At 34.3% G+C, this 12690-nt stretch overlaps 1 protein-coding gene across 1 annotated transcript in view; it reads left to right on the forward strand.

Annotated features, from left to right (window-relative positions):
• HDAC2 (histone deacetylase 2) overlaps positions 1 to 12690 on the forward strand; it is a 49602-nt gene that overhangs the window by 16572 nt on the left and 20340 nt on the right. The window contains exons 2-6 of the mRNA XM_021008183.2: positions 402 to 514; positions 4446 to 4563; positions 6939 to 7013; positions 7236 to 7374; positions 8298 to 8439. Of these exons, the coding sequence (XP_020863842.1) occupies positions 402 to 514; positions 4446 to 4563; positions 6939 to 7013; positions 7236 to 7374; positions 8298 to 8439 (587 nt within the window). The remainder of the gene's footprint in view (positions 1 to 401; positions 515 to 4445; positions 4564 to 6938; positions 7014 to 7235; positions 7375 to 8297; positions 8440 to 12690) is intronic.

Below are 12690 nucleotides of genomic sequence, written 5' to 3' on the forward strand. Positions count from 1 at the left end.
AATATTAATATCTTGAAAACTGTTGAATTCAAAATGGTTTATTTTCCAGTGACTTTATATTGATAACATTTCGTGAAAGTCATTTTTTTTCAAACTAGAAGGGACTTAAGAGATTAATTTAATACTATCATGTTACATACAAACATATTAGAGCTCCATATAGGTGTCACCGAGTGAGTTAACAAAAGAATTGAGACTGAACCTAGGATACTTTCCACTCCTCTATGGTTATCTCCAAGCTCAGTGTGACTTGTTTAATTGACGATAATGCTGTGAAATGATGTAAATCAGGGCATTATTATGTAGGATAGGCCTATATAGTAATATTCTTTAAAATGCTTCTATGTAAATGCTAAAATTTTATTGGCATTGTTGATTGTACTCATTTCTTCTTATTTCAGGTGATATTGGAAATTATTATTATGGACAGGGTCATCCTATGAAACCTCACAGGATCCGTATGACCCATAACCTGCTGCTAAATTATGGCTTATATAGAAAAATGGAAATATATGTAAGTATCACCTTTTCGCAAGAACATTCATATTTGAAAATTTAATTGAACTCCTACTTTGAAATGAGCACAGTTTTGACAAAATTAGTAGTATTAACAGTGGTGAGTGAGAGAAAAATATCATCAGTGATTTTTTTTTCCTTTTTATTGGCCTTCTTGGAACCTCTGGGCTTTAAGTAGTCTGGTCCCTCATATTTAACGAATCACATTTTAATAGCAGTCTATTAATTCAAAAAAATGTAACAGTAGAAAGCAATAAAAAATATGCAAAAAACCTCAAGCATGTTCGTCAAGCATCAGCTGCTCTATTCATATTCTTGCACAGAATGTGGAGGAAAATACAAAAGATGCAAGAGTCCCTACTCTGCTGCAACACATTGTCTAATTAGGAAGACAAGCCAAAACCACAGAATTTGATTTAGAAGGTCTGTCACATCTCTACCTAGGCCTTTATTTTTTTTTTTTACAGGTTAATAAGTTAAGGTTCAGAGAAAGAAAGTGATATGCCCAAGTTAAGTGGTGGTACATAGTGACCGGATCCCAGGCTCCACTGTGCCACATGACCTTAGATCCTTGAGCAGTCTTTTCTTTTCCACCCTGATGTTACCATGTCAAAACCCACACAGACTATTAAAGTTGGAAGGGACCTCAGCAAGTTTTTAGTCTGGTGTATACATTAATCCCCAGTACAGTATATCCAGCTGCTAATATCTGCCATCTGCTTGAGGACCTCCACTGAGAGGATACCCACCATATTCCACTTTTTGGATAGTCTGTTAGAAATTTTTCCTAATATCAAGCTTAAATTTGCCTTTTTACAAACCTTGTTGTTATGGCTGGTTCTACCACTGGAGCCAAATGGAGCAAGTCTAATCCTTGTTCTATTTGATAGCTCTTCAAATACTTGAAGACATATATTATGTTCTGCCTTAGTCCTCACTTAATGTTAAACATCCCCATTTCCTTTAAGTGATGCTCTTATGACACCTAACCCAAGACTCTTTACTATTCTGGTTGACCAACTTTGGACAGTCTCTGTTTTATCATTATCCTTCCTAAACTGTTCCATATGTGGTCTGATCAGGAAAGAATATAGAGGAACCATCATTTCCTTCCTGGAATATTTGCCCTTCTTAATGTAGCCCAAGATTGCATTAGCTTTTTTTGATTGCTATATACCACTGTTGATTTATGGAGTTTTCACTTCACTAAACCATGCTTCCCCCATTTTGTATCTGTGAAGTTGATTTCTTGAACCTAAATGTAAAACTTTACATCCCTGTTGAATTTCATCTTTTTAGATTGAGCCCAGTGCTCTATTCAGCCATTCTAGAGTTGTTGGGGTTTTTTTTTTTAAGATACTGAATATCATTGTTAGCTATTCTTCCTCATTTTTGTGTCATTTGCAAATTTGATAAGATGTCATTTGTATCTTTATTCCAAGATATGGATAAAAAAATCAGGTAGGACAGGACTAAGCACAGGTCCCTGGGATACTTGACTAGAGATTTCCAAATTGACTAGTACATTAATGACTGCTCTATGAATCCAATCATTCAACTGATTCTGAATCTAATTGTATTGCCCTCTGGTGCACAGAAGAATAGTATGAGCTGCTTTATCAAATGCTTTATTAAAATCTGTGTAAACTCTTATGATATTCTCTGCCCTACCAGTTGAATAATTCTGTCAGAAAAGCAAACGTAGCTATTTTGACATGGTCCATTCTGGATGATGCTATGCTGGGTCTTAGTAAAAACCACTTCATTTCCTAGGTGGCTGCCAATCATCTCTTTAATGCTCTGTTCTAGAATTTTCCTAGTTATCAAAGGTAAGCTCTCTGGTCTATAGTGTATAAACCATTCTCTTTTGAAAATCAGAGCATTACCCTTCTCTAGTCTTTTCAGGTCCTCCTCCAGCCTTCCTTTCTTTCAGATACTGTTGACAGTGGCTCAGCCATCCTACCTTCCAGTTCTTTTAATGCCAGAGCATGAAGTTAGTTCATCTGAGCCAGGTAACTTGAATTTAGCCATGGGTTCTTAACTGGGTATTCCTTTATTTACTTTGGGTATCAACTCCCCAATAGCCATTTTTTGTTCAAATATTTCTATTGTAGAGATCACTTCTTTTTTTGGGGGGGAGGGGTGGCCTAGGCAATTGGGGCTAAGTGACTTGCCTAGGGTCACAGCTAATAAATGTCTAGTGTCTAGTCTGAGACCTGATTTGAACTCAGGTCCTGGCCAGTGCTGTATCTAGCTGCCCCCCAGATCATTTCTTTAACAGAGAAAACAGACGTGGAAAAGAATTGAGCATCTCTGCCTTTTCTCTATTGTCTTTGGACTGTACTACGCTAATATTACCTGGCTTTGCTGTGATCTTCTAGACATCTCTTTTTATAACTTGTCATTTAGTTAGTGAGTTCCAGGTCATTTGCATTGTTCTCTTCATAGCTCCTGTTTTTCCTTCTCGTTAGAATTGTTTCCCTTTGTTTATTTCCAGGAATTTCATTCTTAAGTGTTTCTTGATCTTCCTGAGCTGACTTCCCTCCTGTAATTTTGGTCCATGGGATCTGGAGCCTGTCCTTCAAAGCCATTAAGTCTTTGAAATCTGCTCTCCTAATATATAAGGTGTATACCAGGCTATACCTAGTGTTCCTCTCCTGCATCACACATACTACTAGGAGGAAGCGGTCACTTCCCTCCAAGAGTCCCCATCAATTCTACTCTAACACCCAATTCCTCTGTTCAGTCATCTCCAGAATTTAATTTCCCCTTCTTGTTTCCTCTACTTTCTGAATGACAAAATCATCATTAAGGCATGTCAGAAAATAACTAGGTGTGCTTTTTGACACAAAGAGCTCTAGCAAATGTCTGCATAATTTAAGTCTTCAGTCACCACTGTATCATGTCTTTATATCAGGCTTATTTTCTATTTTGTTAAACTTCCCATTATTTCCTCTTTCTATCCCTGTATTCTGTAGTATTCTTTAATGATAAATTTACTTTGGTTTCTCAATCCATTGATCTTCAGCCAAGTGCTTTCCACCATACTTTCCCTACCCTGGTTCCAGATTTGTAGATTTCCTCACATAAGTATAATTTTTTTTATATACAACACTAACATATCTCCTTTCCTTTCCTTTTAAATAACTTTTTATTAAGGCATAATCTATCCGGAGTACATTCCAGGCATTTTAGCTTACCAAATTTCAGTGAGATACCCATGAGATTCAAGTTTATTTCCTTCTTGCTTTAGGACATCTACTTCCTCTTACATCTTATTACTTAAACTTTGAACTTTTGTGTGTACATGGTTGAGATTATCAGTTTATAGCAGTTCTGCTTTTTTCTTTGCAGCCCCAGCACCTAGCACATTGCCTGGCATATTGTAGACTTCTAATAAATGTTTGTTGATTGGTGTTTATTACTGCTGGCTCCCCTTTGACTTTGTGAGTGTCTCAAATCCTCTTCTTCTTTCATTGTAATTACTCAGTAGTATCTAGGGTGCTGTGTTTCAAGGGCAGTTTTCTTTCCCCGATCCTGTTATCATCTGACACAAAATTGAATGATTTGACCTCAGTGAGGTTCCTCAAAAATCTGCCCACTCTGAAAGACACATGATAAACAGGGATGTATGGTACAAGGAAGGCATTAAGGCCAGAACAAGGCCTCTATTCCCAGCTTGCGGATGGAGTGGGATTTTGGACAGACAGACAGAGGAGAAGGGCATTCCAGGGAAGGAGACTGCATGACGAAAGCTTGGAGTTGGGAATATTTTGGATTGGTCTTTCTGGAATAGGGTATTTTATTTTTTCAGACAGATTATTTTCTTCAGTGATGGCAACAAATGGGAATGTTTAGGCATCCTTTGTCAGTGAATTTATTTTAAAATAATTAGATAAAACCCTAAAATTCTCATTCTTTTCCTACAGAGGCCCCACAAAGCTACAGCTGAAGAAATGACCAAGTATCACAGTGATGAATACATCAAGTTTCTGCGCTCAATAAGACCGGATAACATGTCTGAGTATAGCAAGCAGATGCAAAGATGTGAGTTTGGATATTAAGAGGAGACATTAGTATTGTTTCCATAAACTTCCTCTGGCTGTTTGGAGACTTTACATACGAGGTTATATGAAGCTTATTTTAAATGATCACTTATAAGTATGATAGGAATATTCATTATCCCCACTCTATTTTATCAGTGCATATTAAGACATTGATATTTATGGAAAGAAGTGCCTAGACAGAGCAACTTTTTAAATTTTGCTTCAATTGATTTTCAATACTGCTTAAAGGCAAACGCTAGTAACAATGACAGCTAACATTTATGTAACACTTTGAAGTTTGCAAAGCAGTTTATGTACAATATTTCATTTGAGCCTAATAGCAACCCTGTAAGATAGATACTTCAGATTTTGGTCTCCCCATTTTACAGATGGGGAAACTTACTCAGATGTTGAAAGTTACTTTCTATGGGTGAAATGAAATAATTATAGTCAGTAGTCACTTGGAAATGATTAAAATGATATTTCATATATCTTAATTGTGCTATGATCATTTTTGTCCCAATTAACGAAGGATTGACTTAGGATCGTAAAAATAATGTAACTAGAAAATGCCGGGCTTTCAAAATTGAGTTTTTGGCTTTTGTTTGTTGACTGTAGAGACTCTGATGTAACCAACTTTTAATGGAAAACTAGCATATGTAGTTGGACTTTTAAATACTAACAAATTAGTGTGATCTCGAAACCTACTGTCCTTGCCCTTCAGTGGTAAAAACAGGGGTGTTGTGAGGGTCAGATGAGATATTTGTAAAAACCCTTAGCATAGTGCCCGATACACAACGGGCACTTAATAAATGCTTGTTCTCTTATCCCTTATAGCCATTTTTGTACGTATGGAACTCTTGCTGGAAGTAACTTATTTGGAGGGGAATGCCTGGTTCTCTAATAGTAGAATTTTTGGGTCAACTCATATAAATAATTTAGGTATTTTTTTTTACATGATTACCAACTTGTGTGCTCCAACTCATAGTGATTTAGTGCTACTTGTATTCCTATAGCTCTTCCAACAATGTTTTCCCATCTTTTAGCATTTTTGCTAGTTTGAAGGGTATGATTTCTATCTTAGCTTTGTTGTAATTTTCATTTCTCTGATTACTAGTGATTTTTGAACATTTTTTGAGGTGGTTGTGGATGGCTTATATTTCTTCTTTTGCAAACTATTGTTATTCTTTGAACACTTGAATATTGTGGAATGTCTCTTGGTTTGTAGTTTTATAGATTTGTGTCAGCTTTTTATATATTTTGGATATCAGATATTTGTCAGTTATTTAATTCAAAGGAATTTATCCTACTCCATAACTTATTCTAGCTGAATGGATTTCATTTGGACATTAGTTTTACATCATCTTGATTGTTTGTTTTGTCATATGTGATCTCTTCTGTCTTGTGTCTAGTTATGAATTTTTCCCCTTCTCATTCTTTACTATTTTGAAAATGGTTTAGCTTTTTATTTAGGTCATTTGTACCTTTGGGTTTTATTGTGGTAAATCATATAAGATGTTGCTCATAATCTATGTTTCACCAGACTGCTTTCCAGTTTTCTGAGTATTTCTTGTTGAGTGAGGAATCCTCTCCTTAGTAATTAGTATTCTTGGATTTGTGAAATACTGGGTTACTGTGTTCATTTGTATAGGAGTATTATTTAACTGTTCTTCACTCTGTGTGTGTGTGTGTGTAATAACCATTACCAGATCATTTTTTATGATTATTGTTATAATGTGGCTTGTGAAATCTGTTAATCTAAAGCCTCTATCATTCCTGCTTTTTTTTTTTAGTATTTCTCTTGAAAAATTTTGATATTTTTGTCTAGTGCTATGAAGCAGTATATCATTGCCTCTCATTTAGTCTATTAAAGTATCTGTTCTCTTCCTTTCTGGCTACCAGTGTTTCCTTTATTCACATAAATGTACACATTTTATTGCATAATTTTGTTTCTCAAAAATCTCCTCATTACTTCCTGAATGAAGCCTTGACTTCTTAGCTGGATGTTCAAGGCCCTCCACAGTCTGGTTCTAATCTACCTTTCCAGTCTCTCACTATTCCCTCTCAAACTATCCTACTTGATAAATATGAAAACTTTCTTTCCCTTACTTCTAGCTGTTGAAATACTGCTCCTACCAGAAATCTTCCCTGAAGCAAACCTTCGGACAAAAATAATCTCTCTTCTTTGGAATCTTATAACACTTTATATTTTTTTATGCATTTGTGCACCTGCATTATACTAACTCCTAAGTTCCTTCATGGCAGTGACTAACTTTAGTCCTTTATACATACAAGATGCTTAATATTTGTGGTGTTTAATTTTTTTTTGCATTGGTACACATTAGGTTAAATTAGACTTGGGTTCTTCTTTCACAGTTAACGTTGGAGAAGATTGTCCTGTATTTGATGGGCTTTTTGAGTTCTGCCAGCTCTCAACTGGTGGCTCTGTTGGTAAGTAATTTTGATTTAATCCTACATCCACAAATGGGTTTAAAATTTAAGTCTTCACATTTTTAAAAATACCTGGTGGACATTAAAATACTTTTGGACTTGAAAGTCCAGACCTAAAAATTCCCTGTCTTTTGTGTAATGAAAAATTATGCTAAATTTTTCCTTATTTTAACCATTGTTAGAACTAACAGCATATTCCCTTTTTAAATTTCTCTTTCTCAGCTGGGGCAGTAAAATTAAACAGACAGCAGACTGACATGGCTGTTAACTGGGCTGGAGGTCTTCATCATGCAAAGAAATCAGAAGCATCAGGTTTCTGTTATGTTAATGATATTGTCCTTGCCATCCTAGAATTGCTAAAGTAAGTTCATTCAGATATTAATGGTTACTTTTTTGATACTGTAACTATGTTGACAATCCCACATATTAATGAAAATACCCTCCCACTGGCAAAAGATAATTTTAAAATTATTTTATTCTACTTGAGTCTTGACTTTCATCTATTTAATCCAACATTAAGACAATTTTTGGAAGAGAAGAAAATGTTAAATGTGTAAAACTCAAAATTAATGTCCTGTCATGATTTTCCATTATAAGAAGGTAAGAAATTCTCAGTTACCATTGGGAACAAACATTAAAAGTCACTTTGAAGACTTAAGAAAGGTGAGAAGGGAATATGACTTTCACCAAGGAGTCAGTGAGTAATTATATTGAATGACCAACAAGTTTTGAGGCTTTCTCCTTGTTTTACAGGTCATAATCAGGATCTGATACTTTCTTTTCATTGTTGACAATCTCTGTATAGTTTTAGAGTTTCTTCACCTTTGACTTCATCCTTAATGGGTTGGAGGGGGTAGGGCAGCTAATAGCATCCAAGATATCTCCTCACTACTTCTTAGATTTATTGTAATTGTGTTTCATGATCAGAAAGTCTTTCCTTATAATTGTTGGAAACAGTAGCAGGTATTATGTTATATTAAAACAGAAGTGTGCGGAAGATTAGTACTCTTTGCCTGAATTTTACACAAAGAAATTAAAGAAATAGCACCCAGAGTGTAACAAGAAAAAATTACCACTCTAACTGCTAAAAATATTCATTGAATTGAATGCTAGTTTTTTTATATTTCAAATGATCATTGATTGTCACTCCAAATGACTTTTGGTAGTTTTGTGAATTTGGCAAATTCTTTCTTTCTAAACAAATATAATTAATTTAGTTTAAGAACTAATATTGTCTGTACTTATTTTCCTGTAAATATTTATTTCCTATAAATCTTTTTGTAGGTACCATCAGAGAGTCCTATACATTGATATTGATATCCATCATGGTGATGGTGTTGAGGAAGCATTTTACACAACAGACCGTGTAATGACTGTATCATTCCACAAATATGGTGAATACTTTCCTGGCACAGGAGACTTAAGGGTAAGACTACTAAGCATTTTAATTTGTTTTACCTCATGGGGAATTGTAGAATTCATATGTAAGCTAATTCTGTGTACTATACACAATATGCTTAGAGCTTTCTGTGGCCTAGACTTGAATTTTAATTTTCCTCAACAAAATCTTATTAAGCACCTACAATTTTAAGAGGTAGTTGTTTTTGTGAACCACTGTATAATTGATGTCGCTATAAGGTATTGTTAGTTGAATTAAAATGAATGTAATTAACTGTTTATAATTTTCATAGTTTCTGTGAAACAGGTAATTCTTGAATTTTGCTTGTTACTGGGGATGGGGTGAATATTGATATTCTTATTAACTCTGTTTAATATAGGGTTCTTCAGCCAATTCCCATATGCACCCTACCTTGGTATTCAATTTAAATCTTATAAATATCATAGAAATATATTGTCATTCACAGTTTTATTAACCACAAAGGAGAATCCAGTTAAATAATGTAAAAGGAAAAAGATGGTGTTTTTGTTTTTAATAATGCTTTAGTCCAGTTTCTGCACATTCAGAACACTGCAGTGATTGGTAGTTTTAGCTGTCCCATGCACCTCTCTTAACGTTGTCAATTGTCTATAAAGACTGGTTCTATTTACTGTTACACTACAAAAATATATACTATAAATTTTGGCTGTCCAATAATTGTGTTCCATTTTTAATACTGAAAGGTACTTTATTATAGTGGAAAGAACACTTGATTTGGAATTGAGAACTGGATTCAGATTCTAGCTCCTGCTGCTTATGATCTGGGTGACTTTGGTTACTCAAAAGTTGATTGGTTAGTGAGTAATTAACCATTCAAGATTCTAGTTTTGTTTTTTTTTTGCTGTGTGTGTGTGTGTGCGCACGCATGCACGCACGCACATGCACAAAATAAAGGCATTGGAACTGGTTTTTCTCTCATCACTTAGAATCCTGAATCCTTTGACCTAATTAGTGTCACTAGAAAGTAATGCTTATTATGGCACTAGGTAACTTGAAGTGGGACACAACATTACATTCAGGGTAAAGTGTATTTTGTTACTCAAGCAGATTTATTTCTGTCTTGGCACTCATTTATGAAGAATGAAATTATTCCTTCAGAAAGCATTTTTTTAATAGCAGAGCACGTACTGGGATTATTTTTTTCCTCTTTTTTTTTGTTTTGGTTGTGGGGTAATGAGTCTGCATCTATAATTTCATTGGTATAAAGAGCTCTCTCCACCAATGAAGGTCAGCAGTTCTGCAATTTATAGTCTTAGGGAGGTTTCAGAGTCACTGCCTCTGTCTTAGGAATAAATAGACAAAATGAGTGTACAGGACTTCAAAAAGTTTATATTATATCAGAAGTTTAATGGTAATACCTAAATCCTTTTAACTATACAACAACTCTTCCTAAAAATTCAGCTTTGTCTGCAGTTATGTCTGTGAAGTTTGCCATCAGCATGCCATTTGTTTTATACCAGTACTAATTAATTTTCCTAAGTTTTTTACCAGAATAGATTTAGTGATAAGTTGAAATGTCTTTATTGCAGTAATTTAATAAAATTACAGTTTTTCCTTTTGATGTTAATAAAAGGTAGCATTTAAATATCACATCTTTTTTTTTCTGAAGTCATAGTATTCTACCAACTTTCTCTAAAACAGAAATTTGCCATAGACACCCTGTCTATATGAATAGAAATAACTTAAAGAAACTGGATTATATAAGTGTTCTACCAAAAATCATGTGATTTTTAAAACTAAATAGATATGGTTTTCCTATTAAACTCTATGATCTCTGATTTTTTATTTACTAATGAAACTTTAAATTGCTTTCTTCATTATTCACTGGAATAGCAATAATGAAAAAACTCAGGTTTATTTCTAACATTTTAAAAGAAAATTTTCTAGTAACTGTGTTAAAATTACTTTTTCCTCTTTTGATTCCTCAAATTGTCATCATTAACTAATATTTTACCTTCTTTTTTCCTGTATGCATATCATTCATCTATTAAACGTCCCAGTGTTCTAGACTGTTTACTTTTGTTAACAACTCTTGGTCCTGCTAGATTTTAGACAGAAAATAAATGTATCAAAATATTTTTAATATAGCAGAGTAAATTAGTCTATTAGTCTATTAAGTGAGATTTTTTTACTTTGATATAACTAAGCCATGAATCATGAGCTGTTTGATAAGAAATAGAAATAGATGGAGATGGTATTTTTAATAGGCAGTAATTATCCTATAATGGAAGTATCATGAAGGCAGGTGACGTATTACAGTTTTTATATTTGTATCTGCAGTGCCTTCTACAGAGTAAGTGCTTAGTAAATATTTGTTGAATTTAATAAATTTTAAGACAAACCTGTTCTGTTTCCCTCTTTTCATAACTTTGAACTATTTAAATGGCATATTTTGGAGTCAGAATAATCACTGTACAGTGTTTCTTTCTAAATGATAGTTGCTTGTAAAACAAGTCGTTGGAAGTCTTCAATCTAAAATATTTCTTTCTAGGTGTGATTTTTACTTCATCTGTCCACAAGATGGTACTGTTTCTTTAACCCAGAAGTCATTAATGCTGTACTATTGAGAATATGGAAAGCTTGTCTTCTTTTAAAAGGCAACTTGGATAGTTGTCATTCCATGACAACTGAGAAATTTTGGATTTATTATAATTTAAATATTTCATAGTAATAAAATTAATAGGATTTTTTACTATCTCATTGAAAAAAAATTTTTTTAAGCTTGAATGGTATTTTTCACATTGTATATAGAATTGTATACCAGTTGTGTAGGTGACTGTAAAATATTATTAGTATGCCACTGATACTTATTAGTATCCTTTTTCTTTTCCCATGTTAATAGACCAGGAAAAAGTATTTGGAGATTATCTAAAATGCCATCTTCTCTCAGAACAAAATCAGAAAACCAGAGAAAAAATAGAATTTTTTGAAGTGGAGCATATAGGAACTCATTGTTTTCTCCCCTTTTCCCTCTGTCCCAACCCTGCCATGTTGTTGTCCAGGGAACAGCCAGTCTCCCAGTTACTCAGGCTCACAACCTATGTTTCATCCTAAAACTTCTCACTCTTTCTCATATGTATTGTTCCAACAGATACAGTCAGTTGCTAAGTCCAGTTGATTCTACTTTACCAAAATTTTTCATATAGACTTCCCTCTTTCCTCTGACATTGCCATTACCCTAGTACAGACCCTCATCTCCTCACACTTGTACTGTTGCAGTAGCCTTCTGGTTGGTCTCCCTGCCTCAGGTTTCTCCTGACTCCAGTCTATCCTCTTCTGTGCTGTCAAATTGTTCTTCCTAAAGATTGTCTTTTCTGACCATGTCAGTCTCCTATTCATTACACTCCACTGGTTCTGTTACCTCCAGGTTCAAATAGAAAACTGTTTGACTTTTAAACCCCTTCATAACATGACCCCTTCTTACCTTTCCATTATTCTTATACCTTACTCCCCTCCAAATACTTTACCATCCACTAGTACCACCTTGCTGTTCCTTGTACAAGACATTCAATCTCCAACTCCTCACTCTATATATTTTAAATGGCTATCCCTCATGCCTAGAATTCTCTCCTTCCCCATTTGTGCCTTCTGGCTTCTCTGGCTTCTTTCAAGCAATTTTCAGTGAAAATCCTGCCTCCTATAAGATGTCTTTCCCAATTCTCATTCGTACTGATGCCTTTGCTCTGTTGATTATCTCCAGTTTTTCCTGTCTGTATCTTGTTTGTACATAGATATTTGTGTGTTATCTCCTCCATTGGACTATGAGCTTTTTGAGAACAGGATCTGCTTTTTTGAGTTAAATTCCAATTTGTCCTAAAATTAATGAGTTCAGTTTGGGCTAGGTCAGCACCTTTGATAGAGTTTATTTCAGAACGTAGAGGATTATCAGTCTATTTTTCAACTGTAATACCATTAAAATAAAAATAACTTTAAAAATGTTATGAATTGTTTCTTTTCTCTTTCCCAAGAAGTTAACAGGATTTTACTCTACTCTGTCTTAGTAAAGTACTTTCTTTAGCATGTGGAAGTTTATAAGATTATGGCCTCTGCTTTCTTCTTCACTACCAATTTAGCCAAGAAAGCTTGTAATCTTTCAGTGGCATCCATAATGAGGATTTCAGAAACTTGAACTGAAAGAGTTACCTCACTTTTTTGGTTAAAAATATCTACCAGGTAGACAATTAATGAATAAAACCCTTTCTTTCAAAGTGTTTCCAAGAGCGAGTTTTCTTTTTCTTT

Source organism: Phascolarctos cinereus, unplaced genomic scaffold, assembly GCF_003287225.1.
Source record: "Phascolarctos cinereus isolate Bilbo 61053 unplaced genomic scaffold, phaCin_HiC Scaffold_5;HRSCAF=322, whole genome shotgun sequence".
In the NCBI taxonomy this organism is placed as follows: domain Eukaryota; kingdom Metazoa; phylum Chordata; class Mammalia; order Diprotodontia; family Phascolarctidae; genus Phascolarctos; species Phascolarctos cinereus.